Genomic DNA, 24,719 nt, shown 5'->3' with positions numbered 1-24,719 from the left:
AATGGATTTAAAACATCTTGCACCTAAAGTTTCCCAAAGTGAATTCTGTTCGTATATTTTTGGGTATCTTATGATCATAAATAAGTCAAAGTCATGTATATCAGAATTTCTATCAATTTTATTTACAGTAAAGGTGACTTGTGAAAATGGACTGCTCAGGAGAAATAGATTCATTAAAGCTTAGGAATAGAGTTCCTATACTTTAATTGATTTTTTAAAATGGCAATCTCCCTAAAGTACATTGTGCATTTCTCTAAAGACTTAAACAGGTTACACTAAACATGACTTACCTAGCCTTTTAGACACCCATATTTGTTGATGCGCCTGTTTAAGAAAGAAAATCCATATTCTTTACCATGCCTAGTCCTTGCCTACCCTTCTATCCTCACTCATTCACTACTCTCCAAGTATTCTGGTTCTCTTTCTGTTCTAACATTCCAAGACTGTTTCCATGTCAGCGCTTTTGCTGTTTCCTTTGTTCAGAATGTTTATCCTCTTGATTGCTGCATACATGGTTCTTTCTCATCACTCAGGTTCTAAGCACAAATGTCACCTTGTCTAAGAGGTCTTTCCTGACTGCCCCCTGCCCACAATTCTATTCCGTTACCCAGTTTTTAAAATAACACTTATTACTATATAAAATCTGTTTATCCTAGGTCTTCTTCCACTAGAATGTAAGCTCCATGAGAGAGACCGAAATCATAAAGCCTAGAACAGTATCTGGCATACAGGAGGTGCTCAATAAATAATGAAAGCTAAATGCAGAGCAAATTTACATAAATTATGTAGAAATAAGGAGTTATTTACCTACTTTAATATTCATGGTTGTAGTCTTAAAATTTGTTGGCCCTTTCCTCAAAGCCCTTGATTGCTCTTTTGGAACCTACAGGGCTCTAGAGAAGCAGATTCTAACTTCAGGTTTTCAAAGACAAAGCGAGGGTCTAAGCTAGTCCAATCAGCACATGGAACACCATGGCCTAAACTTAAAGCTAAAGGAGATACATGGAAAACAGAATGAGAGAACTATATAGAAACAAAGCCAAGGATAAATAACATTATATACCTCTCCGTCAAGCACCTAAATGCCAACTTACCTCTGGATATTGTTCAGTTATAAGAGCTAATAAATCCCCTTAATTGCTTAAGACAATCTGAACCCATGTAGAGATTCTGTGCCTTCAAGGGCTACATTTTTAAGTATTTATGGATACTGTATTTTTTCTTTCTTCATTGATTTCTAACTTCTCTATTGTCCAGATTTGATGCCTGCTACCTTCCACCACTGCTGCTTTTAATATCCACTAATGTCTTAAACACTGATGTGTCTGCCTGCCCCATCTTTACTGTGCCTTTGTTCATCTTTTCTGTATTACTCGTTTTCTTTCTTAATTTTTTTTTTTTCTTATTATGAAACCACGATGATGGGCAATTTGGGTGGAAGTCAGCCTACCTTCCAGCTTCATATATGGTCCTTAGTAGCCCACTCAGTGTATTTACAACCTCCTTACCTCTGCAATCAGTCCAGAGATGAGAAAATAATCCAGACCTAAACCAATCAGTATATGGCATTTTCCTGACTACAGTGATTGGGCCTGTGACTTAAATTGGTTCAATCCAATTGAAGCTGAGGAATTTCATTTGATACCTGGCAAAGAAAAACTTTCTTGTTCTAGGTGGTGTAGCATAAAGATGTGGCAGATCTGGGACTGTTGTAGGCATTTGGCTACCTTGAGCTTAATCAGTCTAAAGATAAAACTAACACAAAAAGAAAGACAGAAATAAATTAATAACAGAGAAACTGAGCTGGAGAGCCAAGATCAAACCATGCCGGAAGCCCATCCTACTCTTAGACTAGTTTTAGTTACTTGCACCAATATATCTTTTATAGTTGCAATTAGTTTGACTAGAATATTTTATCACTTTTAACTGACAACATCTTGACTGATTCAATAAAAAACTTCCCATATAAAGTGGATCAGGTGTTCTCTTAGGCCTTCTTTGCTGTTATAATATTAAATCCATTCATTCATGCTCTCATTTAATTACATTAAGAAACAATTATAAAAACAAGTAAAATTTCATGAAACTACTCCTATTTATTTTCGCTTAGGAGTTCTTGCCCATATCAATGGATTGTCTGGCATTGGCCACTGGGTTAGGTATTTGAATAGTCTTATTATCCGCAGACTTTCAAACAGATTTGGCAGCCCATCTGTGATGCATCTGTTAGTTCATAGGCCAGATCAATATGTCATTCTCCTCATCAGTGATTGCTTGTACCTTCTCAAATATGTGTTCTTCAAAGACGAGGTGACAGGTAGAACAGACCAAGATTACAGCACATGCACCCAAACTATTGATATCTACATTATTTTCAACCACAACACCTAGCAGAGAGTAAACCAACTTTTCCTTTGGTTGTTAACGTTTCACTATCACAGTTTATGAAGTGGACTGCTATTTTATCTTCTGAGCTGCTCCTCACCAGTACCAACGGACTCAGCAGCTGGCCTGCCCTTGCACTCCTGCCTGGCCTCTGGATCCCAGGGAGCCTGCAGACTCCCTCCCACATGAGGTCCCATGAAGAGCAGCCACCAGCAGGAGACTCTGCTGCAAGCCCCCGAGATGACATGCAGGAGCTGGGCACCCCTGGGAGAGGCCAAAGCCCGCAAGTCAGGTAAGTCGAAAATGAAAAGTTAAGAACTGTAAATTGCCTGAAAAGAATGTAAGCTGCATTAAGGATTATTCTCTTTTTTAGCTAAACAAATCAGCCTAATCTATGGGATACAGAAAACAAAAAATTGTAATAAAAATTCAGAATGCAATTAACATCAATATAGACTCCTATGTCATTAATAATCATTCAAATATGAAAATTTCAATCCCTAACCTTTTTTATTCTTTCCATTTAAACTAAATATAGTATTGAAATATGCTGGCTGAGATTTTAAGCTTTAATTTCTTTTAAAAATATAATTTACTTTAATATTAAAATGACATCAGGAATATCCTTTGTTTTTGAGAAATCAATACAAGAATATAGGATGGTAAGTTAATGCTGATTAAGTTAAATAAGTTTCAAATAATTTATTAAAAGTTATATGGTAACTCTGAAATTATGCTGGGTGAAAAAAGGCAGATGAGAAAGATCATACATTTTATGATTCAATTCTATGAAAAATACAGAATAGTTAAATCCAGAGAGAGAGAAAGCAGATTATGGGTTGTCAGGCACTTGAGAAAAGGGAATAAGGAATGACATCTTAGTTAGTAGAGAGTCTCCTTTGGGGGTCTTGAAAGGGTTTTGGAAGTAGTGGTGATGCTTGCACAACTTTGTGAATGCCTCAAAATTGTACTTTTTATAATGATTATTTTTATATTTTGTGAATTTCAGTCCAGTACAAAATTATTGATATAGATTTGATATTTTTTGTCTGTTGTCTATTAATGATCTGTTTATCACATGCTGCTCTTTATCCTATTCATCTGAGTTTTAGGAATTTTAGAATAGCATTATATTATGAATAATTCAATAAAATAAAATTTACTTAAGGGAAAAAAAAAAAAAGTTATATGGTAACCACTATTAAAAAAACAACAACTTTTCTTCCTAATTATGAAAGAAGCATTTTTCTTTATAGAAAACTTAGGATAAAGAGAAAAGAACAAAAAATTAAAATTACATATACCCCACCACTTAAAGATAACTACCCAAAGGACAATCTGACCACCTCTTTGTTCTATGAAGAATAGATAAACATTTTAAAATACATATCTGAGATGACATTATATAAGTAGGTCTACATGTTGTCTTTTCACTTAATGTCGTATGTACGTAATTTCTTCTATCATTAAAAATTCTTGTTTTCATGATATTGCATGATAAAGAGCAAACTAGGTACATCATGCTATTACTATACTGTTATACATCTGGGTTGTTTCCAATTTTAGTTATTTAAAAAGTACTCAATAAAAATAAAGCGCTTGGGCTCCAGGGGTCATGAGCTTGGGGGATTTCCAGCTCTCAAAATCAAACAAGGGAACTGAGCTTCCAAAATGGAGGAATAGGGAGGAAGTGACAGAGCCTACTTCTCTCCCAAAAGCAGTGAGTAGTCAGGCAGAAACTGTCTGAATCAACTGTTTTGGGGATTTGGAGACCAAGGGAGTTCAGTACACAATCCAGGGAAGTAACCAGATGAAGAGACTGAGAAACTGATCAGAGCTGAGAGTAATTCCACCTGAGGCTCCTGGGGCTCATTCCCCAGCCTCAAGGGACCCACTGTTTGCCTGGGGGACAGCTGCAGACTGAGATGGCTGTGGGAGTCCTCCATCCCAAGTTCAGAGGGGGACAGAGCCCAGTACTGAGCCAGATATTGCCAGAGAAGTTAGAACATAGGATCCTGCAGTTTCAGCCCTTCTTGGTCAGAGGCCACCAGGCACCACTTTTTCAACCGCTTCAGAAGCAGAACTGGCAAAGAGCCATTACAACTGACTTCATAGGGCTGAGGGGAACAGGAATCTGAAGAGTGCCATCTTCTGGGCAGAACAGAAAGGGCAGCATGGTGACAGAAGGAAAAAAAAGGCGGGGGGCGGGAAGGGGGGCTTTTCTGAATCTTTCCTGACCCTCTTCAAGGGCTTTGGATCTGGTCCCCGCCTCCTGCATGGGTAGCTGGCCCTGTTTGGGCTGGGAAATACGGATGAATCAAATGTGAAAGAGGAGTCTTAAAACAACCCAATCGCGAGGACAGGCAAGACGGTGAAATAGAGAGGTGTGGAATTTAGTTGGTCCTCTAGAGCAACTAGTAAATAGCCAGGAACAATTAGTAAATAGTCTGGAACAACTATTGGGGGACATCTGTGTCAGGACAACATCATACAACAGCCTGGAATGGCTGGAATTGCTGAGATCGCAGCATAAAAACTTTAAGTAAAGCTCCGCAAAACTGCAGCTGGTGCCCATCCCCACGGTACGGCAGGCTGAGCTGCAAAACTTTGTTGCAAGAGAACAAAGCAGTTCTTGCTGGAGAAAGGGAATGCAGCTCAACCAAGCTCCACCTGAAATTTTAATTAACAAATCTGGACAGCTGAATACAAGCTACAAGCACAGATAAACCCTAACAACCAGGAAAGTACTCTAAGGTCTCTCCCTGCAGAGAGGAGGTGAGGCTGATGGAAAAAAATGGATAGGCTTTTGGAGACAGCTGAGCTTAGAATACTGGAAAACAGCTGTGTCCCAAGAAAAGAAGCACAGAGGACCAGGTTCTAATTCCGGTCGAGTGGGAAAACTGGGGTCTGAGGACTGGCTCTGAAAAGGGGCTTTCTTTCTTTTTCCTTTTTTTTTCTCTCAATGTAAGCAGCTCATTAGAGAAAACCTCAGACATTATCAATTCTCAGCACTAACTCAGGCAAGGGTAGAGTTAACAGAGTCAGAGAGACAAAGGAGGAATTCAAGTGTAGATGATAACTCCCTGGGGGTGTATCTTTCTGAAGAAAAGGGGGGCAGGGTCCAGCTCAAGTTGCTGCCTCCCTCAGAGAATTCAGACCCCAGGGCCTGGGGTAAGGGGGAAAAAAAACCAGAAACAACTTAAGCTTGGCTTCTGACACCCTTGGCCCCTAGCCAGAACAGGGTCCACTGAGAATTAAAGGGACCACACCTCTTTACACTAGTGGGGAGCTGTGGGCTGACAAGTGCCACACACTGGGCAGGAGAGGAAAAGTACAGAGTCTAGAGGCCTCACAGGAAAGTATGACAACCTGCTCCTGAGGGAAATGTGATACTGATTACACCTTCCTCCTAAGAGCTGGGCCCATTTGGTCTGGGAAAATCTAACTGGGGTAATCAAGGAAACCAGATACCTAGACAACAAAAAATTAAGAGAAACGTTAGGAAAAATGAAGATATGGCCCAAAGGAACAAACTTACACTTCAACTGAGATATAGGAATTGAAACAACTAATTATTAATCAAACAAACCTCCTAAATCAATTCAAAAATCAAATCAATGAGTTGAGGGAAGATATGGCAAAAGAGATGAAAGATATAAAGAAGACATTGGGAGAACGTAAGAAAGAACTTGAAAGTGTGAAAAAACAATTGGCAGAACTTATGGGAATGAAAGGCACAAAACAAGAGATGAAAAACACAGTGGAGACATACAACAGCAGATTTGAAGAGGCAGAAGAAAAGATTCGCGAACTGGAGGACAGGACATCTGAAATCCTACACACAAAAGAGCAGATAGGGAAAAGAATGGAAAAATATGAGCAGCCACTTAGGGACTTGGATGACAACATGAAGCGTATGAATGTACGTGTCATAGGTGTCCCAGGAGAAGGGAAAAGGGGCAGAAACAAAAATGGAGGAAATAATTACTGAAAATTTCCCATCTCTTATGAAAGACATAAAATTACAGATCCAAGAAGCACAGTGTACCCCAAACAGAACAGATCCAAATAAACCTATGCCAAGACACTTAATAATCAGATTATCAAACATCAAAGCCAAAGACAGAATCCTGAAAGCCGCAAGAGAAACTCTTCAGAGTCACATACAAGGGAAGCTCAATAAGACCATATGCAGATTTCTCAATAGAAACCATGGAGGCAAGAAGGCAGTGGCATGATATATTTAAGATACTGAAACAGAAAAACTGCCAACCAAGAATCCTATTCCAGCAAAACTGTCCTTCAAATATGAGGCAGAGTTTAAAATATTTCTTGGACAAACAGACAATGAGAGAGTTTGCGACTAAGATACCTGCTCTACAGGAAATACTAAAGGGAGCACTATAGACAGATAGGAAAATACAGGAGAGAGATGTTTGCAGCACAATATTGGGTGATGGTAACACAGTAATGTAAGTACACTGAACAAAGATGACTGTGAGTCTGGTTCAAAGAGGAAGGTTAGGGGCATGTGGGAAGCTGGAAGTAAAGATGGAATATAAAGACTGGGACCGTATAACTCAGTGAAACCTAGAGTGGTCAATGACAGCGATAAAATGTACAAATATGTTTTTACATAAGGGAGAACAAATGAATGTCAACTTCGTAAGCTGTCAAAAATTAAGTTGTATTGGGAAAAAAATACGATCAATGCAAACTGGTCTACAGTTAACAGTAACTGTGCCAGTTTGAATGTATTATGTCCCCCAAAACGCCATTATCTTTGATGCAATCTTCTGTGGGTAGACGTATTAGTGTTGATTAGATTGTAATTCTTTGAGTGTTTCCATGGAGATATGACCCACTCAACTGTCGGTGATAACTCTGATTGGGTAATTTCCATGGAGGTGTGGTCCTGCCCATTCAGTGAGATTAGTTTACTAGAGCACTATATAAGCTCCGACAGAAGGAGCGAGCTTCCTATAGCCAAGAGGGACACTTTGAAGAATGCACAGGAGCTGAAAGAGTTAGCTGCAGCTTACAGAGACATTTTGAAGATGGCTGTTAGAAGCTGATGCAGACATTTTGGAGAATGCCATTTTGAAACATAACCTGGGAGCAAGGAGATGCCAGCCACATGCCTTCCCAGCTAACAAAGCTTTTCCGGATGCCACTGCCCTTCCTTCAGTGAAGGTACCCGATTTTTGATGTGTTACCTTAGACACTTTATGGCCTTAAGACTGTACCTGTGCAACCAAATAAACCCCCCTTTTATAAAAGCCAATCCATTTCTGGTGTTTTGCATTCCAGCAGCATCAGCAAACTGGGACAGTAACGTAATATGCTTCCATTAATTCTAACAAAGGCAATATATCAAAGCTAAATGCCTGAAAGAGGGGGATATAAGGGAGGGGTATGGGATTCTTGGCATTGGTGGTGTTGTCTGACTTTTTTATTGTATTGTATTTTAATTTAATCTTTTCTTTTGTTGCTTTTTGGCTGCCATTTGTTTTTTCTTTTTCTTGTGTCTATTTTTTTCACTTCTTCTTCTTTCTTTGTGGAAGAAATGGAAATATCCTTATATAGATAGTGGTTGTGAATACATAACTATGTGATTATACAGGGAACCATTATTTGTTTACTTAGGATGGAATGTATGGTGTGTGAATAAAACTGTCTAAAATATAAACAGAGGGATAAGTTGCTGGAGAAAATGTGGAGAAAGGGATGTATGTAATCACCATTGGTGGGGAAGGAGAATGGTGCAGCCCATCTGGAGAGCAGTGTGGTGATTCCACAGGAAGCTAACCATGAGGTTGCCATATGGTCCTGCAACTCGGTTACTGGGTATTAACTTAGAAGAACAGAAGACAGGGACATGAATGGATGTTTGCACAGTGGGTTTATGATGTCCGTAGTTACGATCTGTAGTGAATGGACATGGCCTAAGGGAATACCGACTGAATAACAGAATGGCGAACTGTGGTATATAAATACAATGGAGCATTGAGCTGCTACAAGAAGAAGTTGTGAGGTGAATGGACATTGAGGACAGTATTTTGGGTGAAATGAACCAGAAATGAAAAGAAAAATATTATAATGCCTCAGTAAATATGGACTAACAATAACATGCAAACTCTGAGACCTGAGCCTGAGAGTACAAGTTATCAGGAGAAGGCTTACTGTAAAGGTTCCTAGATTGTAAGCTCTTCCAGCAGTTACATCTATTCATCAGTTGTAATGGTTATTTCTAAATTCTGAGATGCTGAGCTCTTTGGTTATAACATGGTTGATCCCTGGAACTTTGAGTATCTGTGTGACACCTGAGACTCAGAGCCAGAGTCTGGCAGCTATGAATGTCAGCATTACTCCATAAAACAAATGTTAAAAGAGTCAGAAAAAGAGATCAGACTTCAGTTAGAGATATGAACCAAATGGATTTGGTTTGGACTAAGGTAAATCAGACTAAAGAGTAAACGATAATATTGACAGTGTTTTTAAAACTTCAACTTCTGTGTGAGACCAAAGGAAGAGATGTTTATTAGGTGCAAAATCTATATAGTTTGTAACACACTGTACGAGTTAACTTGTATGGTCAGTTTATTCAAACACCATAAGTATATGGAACATTGAATAGGGAGCAAAATCTGGTTGGTCTGCACAGGCTAATGTGAAGTCCCAATACATCCCAGAGTAATTTGGACAGAGAATAAAAATGTATTTGCAAAGCCCCTCTTTGGGACTGGGGGAAAATGTGGAAATATTAAATTTCCCTACCTGGGGAATTAATGATATTCTCACAAGCATTGGGGACTACCGACTTATTGTAATACACCACATTAACAAATCAAAAGGGAAAAACCATATGATCATCTTGATTGACGCAGAAAAGGCACTTGACAAAATCCAGCATCCTTTCTTGATAAAAAGACTTTGAAAGTAGGTATTGAAGGAAACTTCCTCAACTTGATAAAGGACATATATGAAAAACCCATATCTAACGTCATACTCGACAGTGAGAGACTGAAAATTTTTCCTCTAAGACTGAGAACAAAACAAGAATGCTCAGTATTACCCCTGTTACTCAACATTGTGCTAGAAATTCTCGCTAGAGCAATTAGGCAAGTAAAGAAATAAAACACCTCTAAAATGGAAAGGAAGAAGTAAAACTCTATTTGCAGATGACATGATCCTATATTTAGAAAGTCCCAAAAAATCTACAACAAAGCTACTAGAGCTAATAAATGAGCTCAACAAAGTGGCAGGATACAAGATGAACAAGCAAAAATCAGTAGTGTTTTTATCACTAGTAATGAGCTATCTGAGGAGGAAATCAAGAAAAAAATTCCATTTACAATAGCAACTAAAAGAATAAATATCTAGGAATAAACTTAACCAAGGATGTAAAGGACCTATATTCAGAAAACTACACAACATGCTAAAAGAAATTTAAAAAGATATAAATAAACAGAAGAACATTCCGTGTTCAAGGATTAGAAGGCTAAGTGTTAAGATGTCAATTCTACCCAAATTGATCTCCAGATTCAATTCAATCCCAATCAAAATTCCAACAGCCCACTATGTAGAAATGGAAAAGCTAACTATCTAATTTATTTGAAAGGGTGAGCTGCATCAAATAGCCAAAAACATCAAGCAAAAGATGTATGAAGTTGGAGGACTCAGGCTTCCTGACTTTAAAGTATACTATAAAGCTACAGTGCTCAAAATGGCATAAAGATAGACATCTTGATAAATGGAATCAAATTGAGAGTTCAGAAACAGACCCTAGATCTATGGTCAATTGATTACTGACAATGCTCCCAAGTCCACTCACCTGGGACTGAATAGTCTCTTCAATAAATGGTGTTGGGAGAAGTGAATATCCATATCCAAAAGAATGAAAGAGGGCCCCCATCTCACACGCTATACAAAATATAATTCAAAATGGATCAAAGTCCTAAATATAAGAACCAGTACCATAAAACTCCTAGAAAAAAATGTAGGGAAGTGTCTTCAAAATCTAGTGATAGAGGCAGGGCAAGATGGCAACATAGAGAGGTGTGGAATTTAGTTAGCTCTCTAGAGCAAGTAGTAATTAGCCAGGAACAACTAGTAAATAGTCTGGAACAACTGTTGGGGGACGTGATGATTAGGTTCATGTGTCAACTTGGCCAGGTGATGGTACTCAGCTGTCTGGTCAAGCAAGCACTGGCGTAACTGTTGCTGTGAGGACAGGACGTCTGTGGCTGGTTAATAAACCAACAGGCTGGTTTATTAAATCATCAGTCAATTGGCTGTGTGTCTTCCACAATGAGAGAATGCAGTTGGCTGGATTTAATCCGGTCAATCAGTTGAAGACTTTTAAGCAAGACAGACAGAGCACCTTCACTTCTTCTTCGGTTGACCAGCGATGTGTTTCCTGAGGAGTTCGTTGAAGTTGCCAGTTCGCTTCCTGAGGAGTTCATCGAACATCTTCATTGGCGTTGCCAATTTGCTGCCTGCCCTATGGAATTTGGACTTGTGCATATCCACAGTTGGGTTAGTCACTTTTATAAATCTTATATTCATAGATATCTCTCATTGATTCTGTTTCCCTAGAGAACCCTAACTAATACAACTTGGTACCGGGAGTGTTCTTGAAAAACAGAATCTTAAAATGGGCTTTTACAATTTGTTTTCTACTCTGATTAGATTCAAAGGCACTAATGACTCCATTTCCAATAATCAAGAGAGCACTGACAGTCCATGGCATGAGTTGGCAAAGGAGATACACAAAATAGCACCATTTGATTCTCTTAATCATATTCTTACACAAAGCAAGGCTCTGGGTGACAGTGTTTTCGACACCTTCACAGAGTTTTGCAGAATTAAGAGGTACAATGATGTTGGCTGGTTGCGCTTATATTGGATAAAGTTGTAAGAGAAAGGGACGAGCTAAAGGCTTCAAATCTAAAACTTAAATGCCGTATGACAAATGTAAAGGTTTCTATGTGTGCCCTGAAAGAAAATCTTACTTCCTGTGCCCGCAGACTTGACATTTCTGAAAACCAGACGCAGACTCTCATTGTGCAAGTAGCAGATTTACAACATAAACTAAAATCTCAACCTCTCAGGGTGTCTGCTGTTAAAGTAAAGGCATCGATTGGAAAAGAATGGGATCCCAAAACTTGGGATGGGGACATATGAATTAATAATAATAGCAGTGAGGACACTGGAACCCTGGATTCTACTGAGTCATTGTTAGATTTACCTGTAGAGGGTTGTCCTGAGGAAACAGCTTCCCCACCTCCAGTCTGTCCTAAGGAGCTTGCCATCCAACCTCCACCTAAAGAGATTAACCCTTCAGTGCCTGCTAATCCTGTAATCACCTCCCCTGAGGAAGCAGCCCTCACTCCTGTCTGGAGAGATTAATCCTGTTCTAAGAGATGAAAATGCAACAGAAAGTCCTGAGGTAAATGGCTTGAGGGATAATTCTAACTCTCTTCATGACCCACCCCCCCCCCACCACCAGTCTTTGCTTCAAGACCTATAACAAGACTGAAGTCCCAACAGGCCCCGAAGGGTGAGGTACAAAGTGTGACCCATGAAGAGGTACGCTATACTCCAAAAGAACCGTATGAGTTTTCCAACTTACACAGACAGAAACCAGGGGAATATGTGTGGGAATGGATATTAAGGGTGTGGGATAATGGTGGAAGGAATATAAGGTTGGATCAGGATGAATTTACTGATATGGGCCGACTAAGCAGAGATTCTGCAGTGTTGTAGCTCGAGGGGTTAGAAAGGGTGTTAACAGTTTGTTTGGGTGGCTGGCTGAAACATGGATCAAAAGGTGTCCGGCATTACCAGAGGCTGAAATGCCAGAACTGCCCTGGTATAATGTGGAGGAGGGGATTCAAAGGATTAGAGAGACTGGCATGTTATAGTGGATTTATCATGGAAGACCTGCTCACACACCCCTGGAATGTCCAGAGGACACACCTTTTACCAGGACTGTGAGGAATAAATTTGTGAGACTAGTTCCATCATCCCTGAAGAGCTCTATAGTCATCCTTCTCTACAGGTCAGATATTACTGTAGGAACTGCTGTCACTGAACTGGAATCCTTAAGCACAACGGGGATAATTAGGTCCCGAGTTGGCAGAAGCCAAGTGGCTGCAGTTAATCGCCACAGACGAGGTGGGCATGGCTACCATAATGGAAAACAGGCTCAAAGCAGCAATCAAAATAATATGATTCACAGAGACTTATGGATCATGGAGTACCAACTAGTAAAATAGATGGGCAATCAACTAAATTCTTGTTTGAACTATACAGGCAGAAGAATTCCAGGTCAAGTGAACAAGTCTCCCCTGAATTATAAAAACAGAGAGTCTGGGCCCCTTAATCAATTTCCAGACTTGAGATAGTTTACAGATCCAGAGCCCCTTGAATGAAGGGAAGGCCGGGTACCCTTGGGGAAGGACCCTGTTACACTGCCAAAAATTTATACTGTTAATCTTCCTCCCAGTCTTCCCCAGGGGGACCTACGGCCTTTTACCAGGGTAATTGTGCATTGGGGAAAAGGAAAAGATCAGATATCTCGTGGATTATTAGACACTAGTTCAGAAGTGACATTAATTCCAGGAGACCCAAAACATTACTCTGGTCTACCAGTCAGATTTAGGGCTTATGGAGGTCAGGTGATTGATGGAGTTCTAGCTCAGGTCCATTCTATGGTTATTTCCCCAGTGCTGCAATGCATAATTGGAATAGACATACTCAGCAACTGGCAGAATCCTCACATTGGTTCCCTGACTCATGGAGTGAGGGCTATTATGGTGGGAAAGGCCAAGTGGAAGCCACTAGAACTGCCCCTGCCTACCAAAATAGTAAACCAGAAGCAATACCAGACTCCTGGAGGGATTGTAGCGATTAATGCCCCTCTTAAGGGACTTGAAGGATGCAGGGGTGGTGATTCCCACCACATCCCCATTCAACTCTCCTATTTGGCCTGTGCAAAAAACAGATGGGTCTTGGAGGATGACAGTGGATTATCGTAAGCTTAACCAGGTGGTGACTCCAATTGCAGCTGCTGTTCCAGATGTGGTATCACTACTTGAGCAAAGCAACACATACCTGGTACTTGGTATGCAGCTATTGATCTGGCAAATGCTTTTTTCTCAATTGCTGTCAGTAAGGACCACCAGAAACAGTTTGCATTCAGCTGGCAAGGCCAGCGGTTTACATTCACTGTGCTACCTCAGAGTTATATCAACTCTCCAGCCTTATGTCATAATATTGTCTGCAGGGATCTTGACTGTTTCTCCTTCCCACAAGACATCACACTGGTCCATTATATTGACGATATCATGTTGATTGGACCTAGTGAGCGAGAAGTAGCAACTACTCTAGATTTGTTGGTAAGGTATTTGTGTGGCAGAGGATGGGAGATAAATCCAACAAAAATACAGGGGCCTTCCACCTCAGGAAAGTTTTTAGGTATCCAGTGGTGTGGAGCCTGTTGAAATATTCCTTCTAAGGTAAAGGATAAGCTGTTGCATCTGGCCCCTCCTACGACCAAAAAAGAGGCATAATGCTTAGTTGGCCTCTTTGGATTTTGGAGATAACATATTCCTCATTTGAGTGCTATTCCGTCCATTTACCAAGTGACCAGAAAAGCTTCTAGTCTTGAGTGGGGACCAGAACAAGATGAGGCTCTGCGACAGGTCCAGGCTGCTGTGCAAGCTGCTCTGCCGCTTGGACCATATGATCCAGCTGACCCAATGGTACTGGAAGTGTCAGTGGCAAATAGAGATGCTGTTCGGAGCCTCTGGCAGGCTCCTATAGAAGAATCACAATGCAGGCCCTTAGGATTTTGGAGTAAAGCTTTACCATCCTCTGCAGATAACTACTCTCTATTTGAGAAACAGCTGTTGGCCTCCTACTGGGCCTTAGTAGAGACAGAACGCTTAACCATGGGCCACCAAGTTACCATGAGACCTGAGTTACCTATCATGAGCTGGGTGTTGTCCAACCCACCAAGCCATAAAGTTGGGCGTGCACAGCAGCACTCCCTCATAAGACAGAAATGTTATATACGAGATAGAGCTCAAGCAGGTCCTGAAGGCACAAGTAAGTTACATGAAGAAGTGGCCCAAATGCCCATAGCCCTCACTCCTTCCACCTTACCTTCTCTTTCCCAGCCCATAGCTATGGCATCTTGGGGAGTTCCTTACAATCAGTTGACTGAAGAAGAGAAAACTCAGGCCTGGTTTACAGATGGTTATGCACGATATGCAGGCACCACCCGAAAGTGGACAGCTGCAGCACTGCAGCCCCTTTCAGGGATGTCCCTGAAGGACAGTAGTGAGGGGAAATTCCCCCAGTGGGCAGTACTCCGAGCACTGCACCTGGTTGTTCACTTTGCTAGGAAGGAGAACTGGCCAGAGTTGTGTTTGTATACTGATTCATGGACTGTTGCTACTGGTTTGGCTGGATGGTCAGGGACTTGGAAGTAACATGACTGGAAGATTGGTGACAAAGAAGCCTGGGGAAGGGGTATGTGGATAGACCTTTCTGAGTGGGCAAAAAACATGAAGATATTTGTGTCCCATGTGAATGCTCACCAGAGGGTGACTTCAGCAGAAGAAGATTTTAATAACCAAGTGGATAAAATAACCCATTTGTTGGATACCAATCAGCCTCTTTCCCCAGCAACTCCTGTCATTGCCCAATAGGCTCATGAACAAAGTGGTAGGGATGGAGGTTATGCAGGGGCTCAGCAACATGGACTTCCACTCACCAAGGCTGACCTGGCCACAGCCACTGCTGAATGCCCAATCTGCCAGCAGCAGAGACCCAGACTCAGTCCCTGAGATGGCACCATTCCCCGAGGTGATCAGCCTGCTACCTGGTGGCAGGTTGATTACATTGGACCACTTCCATCATGGAAGGGGCAGCCATTTGTTCTTACTGGAATACTCCAGATATAGGTTTGCCTTCCCTACACGACATGCTTCTGCCAAAACTATCATCCATGGACTTATAGAATGCCTTATCCCCTGTCATGGTATTACACACAGCACTGCTTCTGACCAAAGAACCCACTTCACAGCAAATGAAGTGAGGGAATGGGCACCTGCTCATGGAATTCTTTGGTCTTACCATGTTCCCCATCATCCAGAGGCAGCTGGGTTGATAGAATGGTGGAATGGCCTGCTGAAGACTCAATTACGGTGCCAACTAGGTGGCATTACCTTGCAGGGCTGGGGCAGTGTTCTCCAGGAGGCTGTGTATGCTTTGAATCAATGTCCACTCTATGGTGCTGTTTCTCCCATAGCCAGGATTCACGGGTCCAGGAATCAAGGGGTGGAAACAGGAGTGGCACCAGTCACTATAAATTTTTGCTTCCTGTCCCTACAAGCTTAAGCTCTGCTGGTCTACAAGTCTTTGTTGCAAAAGGAGGAGTGCTTCTACAAGGAAACACAACAATAATCCCACTGAACTGGAAGTTAAGACTGCTACCTGGCCACTTTGGGCTTCTTATGCCTCTGAATCAACAGGCAAGGAAGGGGATTACTGTACTCGCTGGGGTGATTGATCCTGACTATCAAGGGGAAATAGCACTGCAACTACACAATGGAAGTCGAGTTTTCTTGGAATACATGAGATCCCCTAGGGCATCTCTTAGTACTACCATGCCCTATGATTAAAGTCAATGGAAAACTGCAACAACCCAATTCAGGCAGGACTACCAATGGCCAAGAAACCTCAGTAATGAAGGTTTGAGTCATCCCACCAGGCAAAGAACCATGGCCAGCTGGAGTGCTTGCTGAGGGTAAAGGGAACATGGAATGGATAGTGGAAGAAGGTAGTGATAAATATGAACTACGGCCACGTGACCCGTTACAGAAATGAGGACTATGATGGCATGAATATTTCTTCCTTGTTTTGTTATGAGTATGTTTTTATTTGTCTGTAAAGCAAATATCTGTGCTTTCTTCTCTGTCTTATCCCCTTATCATATGGCATAAGCTGTACTGTTCATTTTGCTATATTTAAGCTAAAGGAAATCAATTTTAAGAGTTAATGTCACCCAAGGACTTGCGCCCGATTCTGGAGAGATTTAGTGTGTTTCCAGTTGTATGCTGCACAGCAGACTATTGTTAGGCGAAATATATGTCTGTTACTATTCTCTACTTAGAGATAAAGTATAGTTTTAGGTGATGTGTATAACTGCCAAGTTGACAAGGGGTGGACTGTGATGATTAGATTCATGTGTCAACTTGGCCAGGTGATGGTACCCAGCTGTCTGGTCAAGCAAGCACTGGCCTAACCACTGCTGCGAGGATGTTCGTGGTTTATTAAATCATCAGTCAATTGGCTGCAGCTATGACTGATGACTCAATGAAGGGTATGTCTTCAACAATGAAAGAATGCAGTTGGCTGGATTTAATTCAGTCAATCAGTTGAAGACTTTTAAGTGAGACAGATAGAGGACCTTCACTTCTTCTTCGGCTGACCAGCAAAGCGTTTCCTAAGGAGTTTGTCCAAGTTGCCAGTTCGTTTCCCGAGGAGTTCATCGAACATGTTCGTCAAAGATCCCAGTTCATTTCCTGAGGAGTTCGTCGAAGCTGCCAGTTCGTTTCCTGAGGAGTTCATCGAACATCTTCATTGGAGTTGCCAGTTTGCTTCCTGCCCTACAGAATTTGAACTTGTGCATACCCACAGTTGCATGAGTCACTTTTATAAATCTTATATTCATAGATACTTCTCATTGATTCTGTTTCCCTAGAGAACCCTAACTAATACAGGGGACATTCGCAACTGTTCACATGTTATACACCAGTCAGGAATGGGTGGAATGGCTGAGACTGAAGCATAAAAACTGTAAGTAAAACCATGGAGCCAGCACCCTCCCCCCAGCATGGCAGGCTGAGTTGCCAAACTTTGCTGTTGGAGAAAGAAGCAGTCCCTGACAGGAGCAAGGGAATGTAGCTGAACCAAACTCCAATTGTGGTTTTAATTTAATAAATTTGGACTACTGAATATAAGCTATAAGTACAGAGAAGCCCTGAGTAAACAGGAATCTGAGGTTCCTCCCAGCAGAGAGGAGGCAGGGCTGAAGAAAAACAAAATACATAACTAATTAAATACAGAGGCTTCTGGAGATAGCTGAGCGCAGAATACTGGAAAATGGCTGTGTCCCAAGAAAAGGGGCACAGAGAACCAGGTACCAACACCAGTTGACCGGCAAAACTGGGGGACTGGGCACTGGTTCTGAAAAGGGGCTTTTGCTCTTTTTCCTTTCTTTTCCTCTCTCATTCTAAGCAGTTCATTAGAGAAAGCCTCAGGCATTTTCAATTGTCAGCACTGACCCAGACAAGGGTAGAGTTAAGAGAGTCAGAGAGACAAAGGAGGAATTCAATTGTAGACGATAACCCCTTGGTGGAGTGTATCTTCCCTAAGAAAATGGGGGGAGGGCCAAGCTCAAGTGGCAGCCCTCCCTCAGAGAACTCAGACCCCTGGACCTGGGGGAAAAAAAACCCAGAAACAATTTAAGCTTGGCTTCTGACACCCTTGGCCCTTGGCCAGGACAGGGTCCACTGCGAATTAAAGGGACTGCACCTCTTTATAACACCTGCTGGGCAGGGTTGGAAAAGCACAGAGTCTAGAGGTCTCAGGGAAAGTCCAATAACCTGTTCCTCAGGGAAACTTGTTACTGATTACACTTTCCTCCTAAGAACTGGGCCCATCTGGTCTGGGAAAATCTGATTCGGGTAATCAAGGAAACCAGATGCCTAAACAACAAAAGATTTTGAGACACCTTAGGAAAATGAAGATATGGCCCAGTCAAAAGAACAAACTTACACTTCAATTCATGAGATACAGAAATTGAAACAACTAATTATTAATCAAACAAATCTCCTAAATCAATCCAAAATTCAAATCAACAAGTTGAGGGAAGATATGGCAAAACAGTGAAGGATATAAAGAAGACATTGGGTGAACATAAGGAAAAACCTGAAAGTGTGAAAAAATAATTGGCAGAACTTATGGGAATGAAAGGCACAATATAAGAGATAAAAAAACACAATGGAAACATACACCAGCAGATTTGAAGGGGCAGCAGTAAAGATTCATGAACTGGAGGACAGGACATCTGAAATCCTAAACACAAAAGACCAAATAGAGAAAAAAATGGAAAAATACGAGCAGTGTCTTATGGAACTGAATGACAACATGAAGCACATGAATGTGTGGGTCATAGGTGTCCCAGAAGGAGATGAGAAGGGAAAAGGGGAAGAAACAATAATGGAAGAAATAATCACTGAAAATTTTCCATCTCTTATGAAAGACATAAAATTAAAGATCCAAGAAGTGCAGCATACCCAAAACAGAATACACTGAAACAGATCTACACCAAGACACTTAATAATCAATTTATCATATGTCAAAGACAGAGAATTTGCAAAGAGAGACATTTGTACACCGATGTTTGTAGTGGCATGATTCACAATTCCCAAAAGATGGAAACAATCCAAGTTACCATCAACCGATGAATGGATAAACAGAATGTGGTAGAAACATACAATGGAATATCATTCAGCAGTAAGAGGAATGAAGTCCTGAAGCATGCAACAACATGGATGAACACTGAGGACATTATGCTGAGTGAAATAAGTCAAATACAAAAGGACAAATATTGTATGATCTCACTAATAGGAACTAATTATAATAAGTAAACTCATGGAGCTAAAATCTATAATAAGTAAATTCACAGAGTTAAAATCTAGAAGTTAGGTTACCAGGAAATAGAATGAAGGTAGAGAATGGGGAGCGGATACTTACTGTGTACAGAATTTTTAACTAGGTTGAATTTAAATGCTTCGAAATGAATAGAGGTGATGGTAGCACAATATGGTGAGTATAATTAACGGCACTCAATTATGTGTGTGACTGTGGTTGAAAGGGAAAGTTTAGACTCATGCATGTCACTAGAAAGAAAGCTAGAGGATAAAATGGGAACAGGGACTGTGTAACAGAGTGAACCCTGTGGTGGACAATGACTGTGATTAATAGTATAGATATAAAAATTTTCTTTCATGAACTAGAACAAATATACGTCACTATTACAAAGAGTTAATAATAGAGTGGTATATGGGGAAAATGCATGTACTGCAATCTATGGACTGTAGCTAACAGTAATATTTTAATATTCTTTCATCAACACTAACAAATGTACCATTCCAAATCTAGGGATCAATAATAAGGGGGATAAGAGGTATAGGATGTGATGATTTTTTTTTTTTTTTTGGAGTAATGAAAATGTTCTAAAATTGACTGTGGTGATGAATGCTCAACTATGTGATGATACTTTGAGACACAGATTAGATACTTTGGATGGATTGTATGGTGTGTTAATAAAGCTCAATAAAATTGCAAAAATAATTAAATTTTAAAAAATGAACAGTTTGCAATTAATACTACTTTTTAGTAAAAGCCTACCTTTACAGAATCACAAACTTTGTTCAAAGAAAAAAGTACCATATTTGAAGATTATATGCCATCTTCAAATATGTTCTACAGAAGTAATAATTTAAGTGGCCCAAATGTAAAACTGAGAAATTACAATTACGACATAGCACTGTTTATATATTGAACATATATATAATAATTCAACTTAGTTTAACTGATTCAGAACCTGGAAGTGGAGTAGCTACTAAAAGAAATTACTGACAAAATGTTGGTTAATTCTACCCTATATATGTAGGGGTCCTATATATCCACACATGCAATAATAAAATTGTATGATAATGTGGGAATATAAGGAAAAGTTACTGAGCAATCAATAGAGATACACTATTAATCATTATCAATGGGTATGATTAACCTGTTTCGTAGTAATATAAATTAGTACAATGAAGCACATTCTATAAAACTTTTTCCACCCTGATTAGAGAGAGAGCTTAGCATTGCTTGACACTGCTATGTCAATAAGGAAAAGCCATGTCATAAACAAGTACCAAAGTCCCTCAGACTATTTATCATAGTACTCGGGAGATGCTGGGGATGTTATTCAGCACATACAACAAACCTGGTAACTCAAACAAAATTTTACAGTGTCCCCTCTAATTGTTAAATTCAATATCCCTATTGCCTGTTTTATTAAAACACAGCCATTACATTTTGACAATTCCAACCAATAGGTAGTATGATCTATGATATCTTTTCTTATGAAAAATGCTGTGTGAGATGTGTTCTTTTCCTCAAAAGTAAGAGGTCTGCCAAAAGAGACATAAGGTAATGAATGATCCTTGATTGGATCCCAGATTGAAAAATAAAATAAATAAAAACAATTTTGAAACAATCTGAATATGGACTGTATATTGAAGAATACTGTATTGCATCAACTTTCTAGAAAAATTAAATGGCTTGGGATAGATTTTTGAGTGTTTCACAATGTTGCACTTCTGAGATACCTAGAGAGATTCAGGTATCACAAAACCACAAGAGGAAATACTATTGTATAATATTTAATGCAAAGTAAACATTATAGTATTTCTTCTTGCTATAAAACAATTCATCCAAAATTAAATATATTGTCAAAATATTCTGAAGAGATTTGAATCTTACTTCCTCCCCCCTATGTGGGACCTGACTCCCAGGGGTATAAATCTCCCTGGCAACGCAGGATATGACTCCCAGGGATGAGCCTGGATCTGGCATCGTGGGATTGAGAAAATCTTCTTGACCACAAAGGGGGAAGCACAATGAAACAAAATAAAGTTTCAATGGCTGAGAGACTTCAAGTGGAGCTGAGAGGTCAAAAGTTGATTGGGGTGATGAATGCACAACTATATGATGGTACTGTGAACAGCTGTTTGTATACCATGGATGATTATATGGTATGTGAATATATCTCAAAAAAACTGAATTAAAAAACAAAACAAAACAAAAAAAAACAACCAAGGCTTCTTTAAGAAAGTTAAAAAAACAAAGAAATTGTGTTTTATTCTAGTTTGATTCCTTATGTAATTCCTATGTATATTTCTTATATAAATCCAGAATTTTAGGGACAGTCTAGGCAAAATGATAACCACATATGCTTACCTTAACTCTCTGTAGGAAAATTGTAAATTTAGAGAAAATATCCTTTAACAGATCAAACCACTGGAGAAAATTCAACATTCTCATCTGATCTGCAAGCCTGGAAAAAAAACCCAAAAATAGTGATTGTCTCTGGGTCAATATAACACCTATAAATCATAGGAAACTCTATTAAATACTTTCTAGTAATGAAAGAAAAAATGTAATTTCATCTAGATATCTAAAATTGTAGACTCTTGAATAAAGAGGTCAACTACCAAATAACTCCTTGTTAAAACATCTTTAAGACTAGTCTAATCAAGTATACTAACATAGGAACCTTATCATACAGTAATTCCATGTGAAGATATTTTTGTAGTCAGCAAATGAATGAATCATGGAGAAATAAACTAATTTCAGTTAAAGGCAGAGAAGATATATTCTGGAATGAAATTAGGTTCATAACATCTCTCCCAATAAATTTAATTAGCTACTCTTCTAACTATAAACCCAGAAATGCTTTCCACATAAAAGAAGTAATGGTATGGTGCTAAGAGCATGGGCTCTGGAGCTGCACTGCCACATTTCAAGTTTCAGCTCTGCCACTTACTAGCTATGTGACCTGGGCAAATGACTTAATTCCTCCAACCTCCAATTTTCTCATCTTCAAATGGAAATAGTAATCAAATCTATCTTATTATTAATTGAGTTAATATAAAGTTTTTATAACAATGCCTGGTGCATAAAAAGTGCTACAAAAAGCAAGTAGCAAATATTATTATTTTTATAGCTGACACCAATCAATAACCTCAAGATGAAAAAAATTAATGCAAAGTAGAATTCTATAAAGATACTTAAGAGTACTAAAATGACTTATGCTAAATTTTTAATGAATGCTTCTGTAGCTAGAAGTTTATTCTCAAAGATACTTCTATTGTTGAGATAGAAGAAGTTCTCTACTTTAAAAATGCCCAAGGAAGAAGAAAAAAAAATGACTCTCCATGTCAGTGGGGCTTCTAACAGAATCCCAATGACTTATTACTAATTATTCCCCCATTATTATGTTGCCTTCAACTAATTCTGAAACTGAATTTTTACCAGGTAATAGTGTAGAAGTTAAAATTCCACAATTCCCATTCTCTGGGTTTGGCCCAGGGAAGCCTCATAGTTTTCCATATTCATATCCATATCTTAAGTCAGTTAATAAAGGTTAGATATCTATATGAATGAGAAATTCATGGTTGTAAAATATTTATCCCTATTCTTCTCAAAATAAAGGAACAGGAATTTCAAGATTGTAAACAAAAAAAATACAGACTTGAAACCTCAGAGAAAAACGGAGAGGGGGCTACATGAGCCATTCAAAATCATTCACTCAAAACTTTTCAAAGCCCCGTTACTAGCTGGATTTTAATTATATAGCTAAATAATTTAAACTTAACACTTGCTATCCTCCTTAACAAATTCTCTTTCATTTTCCCCTTCCACATCTACATTCTATCATTCTCCACCCTGCTCTCTACCCTAGGAGGTTGTCAGGCTGGCCTTGGCCACTGAGGAGCCCTTGTAAAGACTGAAAGAACTAAAGGTACTTATTCCACCATCTCCCTCCCTGAGGAAATGAAGGTCACAGCTTTCCTCAACTACTAGGTCTTTCTGCTTCAGATTCTGTTAATTGTTCTTTTCCCTTTCCCTTAAAAGGGACAATGTCACTTGTAGTTTTCTTAACCCCTACCCATAACTTAGTAAATAATTCCTTAACTAAATCTTCAAATTATTCTAATTTGCATGTGTCATCTTTTCCCTGACTGATAACCCCCAACCTACATAGATATACTTACTTTGCAACAACATCTGTGTCTATTTCTTCTATTTGGGAAACCTTATTAATCACACACTGCAAAATTTAAGAAAAAAAAAATTAACCTGATTGTCTTTAGAATCCTAAGAACTCCATATTCCAGTTTTACATTAAAAAAGAACCTCATTGACTACAATAATCATTTTACCAGGCTTCTCTTGTATCTTATACATACTTCAAAGTGCTTGGAAAACTACAGCATTACCTTTACACTATTCAGTAATTATTCCAGAATATGTATGAACCATAATAATTAAAAAAAAATCACCTACTATTTAAAATTGTTTAAAATCACACACCAGAAAAACAAAACTATAATACTTAGGAGAAAAGTATAAGCTCCATATAAAAATCCCCAAAGAAATTCATTTTGGAGGTTATGTTTCCTTGCAATATGCCCAACAGTTTAAAGTTTTTAAAAAAATGCTTAAACTTCAGAAGTCTGGGAATTAAAATATAGCAGTTAAAAAATTATTAACGTATAACACACACAGAAAATTGTACAATCTATGCTTACAGCTCAGTAATTTTTTACAAATGAAATACATTTATATAATCAGAACCCAGCTCAAGAAACTGAACATCACCAGTACTCACAAGCCCCTCTCCTGTTCCCCTCCCAGTTACTACTTCTTCCCAAAGGAAACTACCATTCTGATTTCCAATACCATTGATTAGTTCTGACTGTGTTTGAACTCTATGTAAATGGAATCATAAGTACATACTCTTGGGTCTAGCTTCTTTCATTTCACATTATGTCTCTGACAGTCATCCATGTTTAGCATGCTATTTATTTATTCCATTACTGTATTGTATTCCATTGTATAAATATACCAGAATTCTATTTATCCTTTCTCCTGTTGATGGAATTTGGGTTGGTTTTTAAAAAAAATTACAAATAGTGCTGCCATGAACATTCTTTTTACAATCTTTTGGTGAATTTATGTATGCAGTTCTACCAGGTAAGTACCTAGAAATAGAATTGCTGGGTCATAAAATATGTGCATGTTTTGCATTAGTAGATAGTGACAACAATTTTCCAAAGTGGTTGTACTGATTTAAGAACACAGTGTTTTAATCAGTGTTTGAGAGAGGTTAAAGATGGAGTGATTGCATCTCTTTTTGCTTGTTTTATTTAAATATTAAAAATACACATATTTAACCTAATGATGATGATCAATTAAGCCTAGTGAATACATTTAACATTAATGTTATCTCAGTGAATGAGATTTATCTGACCTAAAGAAGTCAAAACAAAGATCAGGGAAGACTAAAAAACATGTGGATTTTAGTTAATAATTACAGTTTCCCATAGATAGGGTAAAAAGGAAATGAACATTTATCTACTACTGATAGGAGTACATATTGGGAGTACATTTAGATAGCAATTCAGCTCTATGTA

At 39.1% G+C, this 24,719-nt stretch overlaps 1 protein-coding gene across 6 annotated transcripts in view; it reads right to left on the bottom strand.

The window, feature by feature from the left end:
* The window catches only part of VPS54 (VPS54 subunit of GARP complex), a 152,413-nt gene that overhangs the window by 48,091 nt on the left and 79,603 nt on the right, over positions 1–24,719 (bottom strand). For all 6 annotated transcript variants that reach the window (XR_005212355.1, XM_037806851.1, XM_037806852.1 and 3 more), the window contains 2 exons: positions 23,298–23,353; positions 21,481–21,577 (listed from right to left, as the gene is read on the bottom strand). Coding sequence is in view for 5 of the 6 variants with exons in the window: in XM_037806851.1 (XP_037662779.1) it covers positions 21,481–21,577; positions 23,298–23,353 (153 nt within the window). In the remaining variant the exon portion in view is untranslated. The remainder of the gene's footprint in view (positions 1–21,480; positions 21,578–23,297; positions 23,354–24,719) is intronic.

The sequence above is a fragment of the Choloepus didactylus genome, chromosome 17, assembly GCF_015220235.1.
Source record: "Choloepus didactylus isolate mChoDid1 chromosome 17, mChoDid1.pri, whole genome shotgun sequence".
NCBI lineage: Eukaryota > Metazoa > Chordata > Mammalia > Pilosa > Megalonychidae > Choloepus > Choloepus didactylus.
The sequence above is the reverse complement of the archived record's forward strand: the minus strand, read 5'-3'. Positions and strand labels throughout refer to the sequence as shown.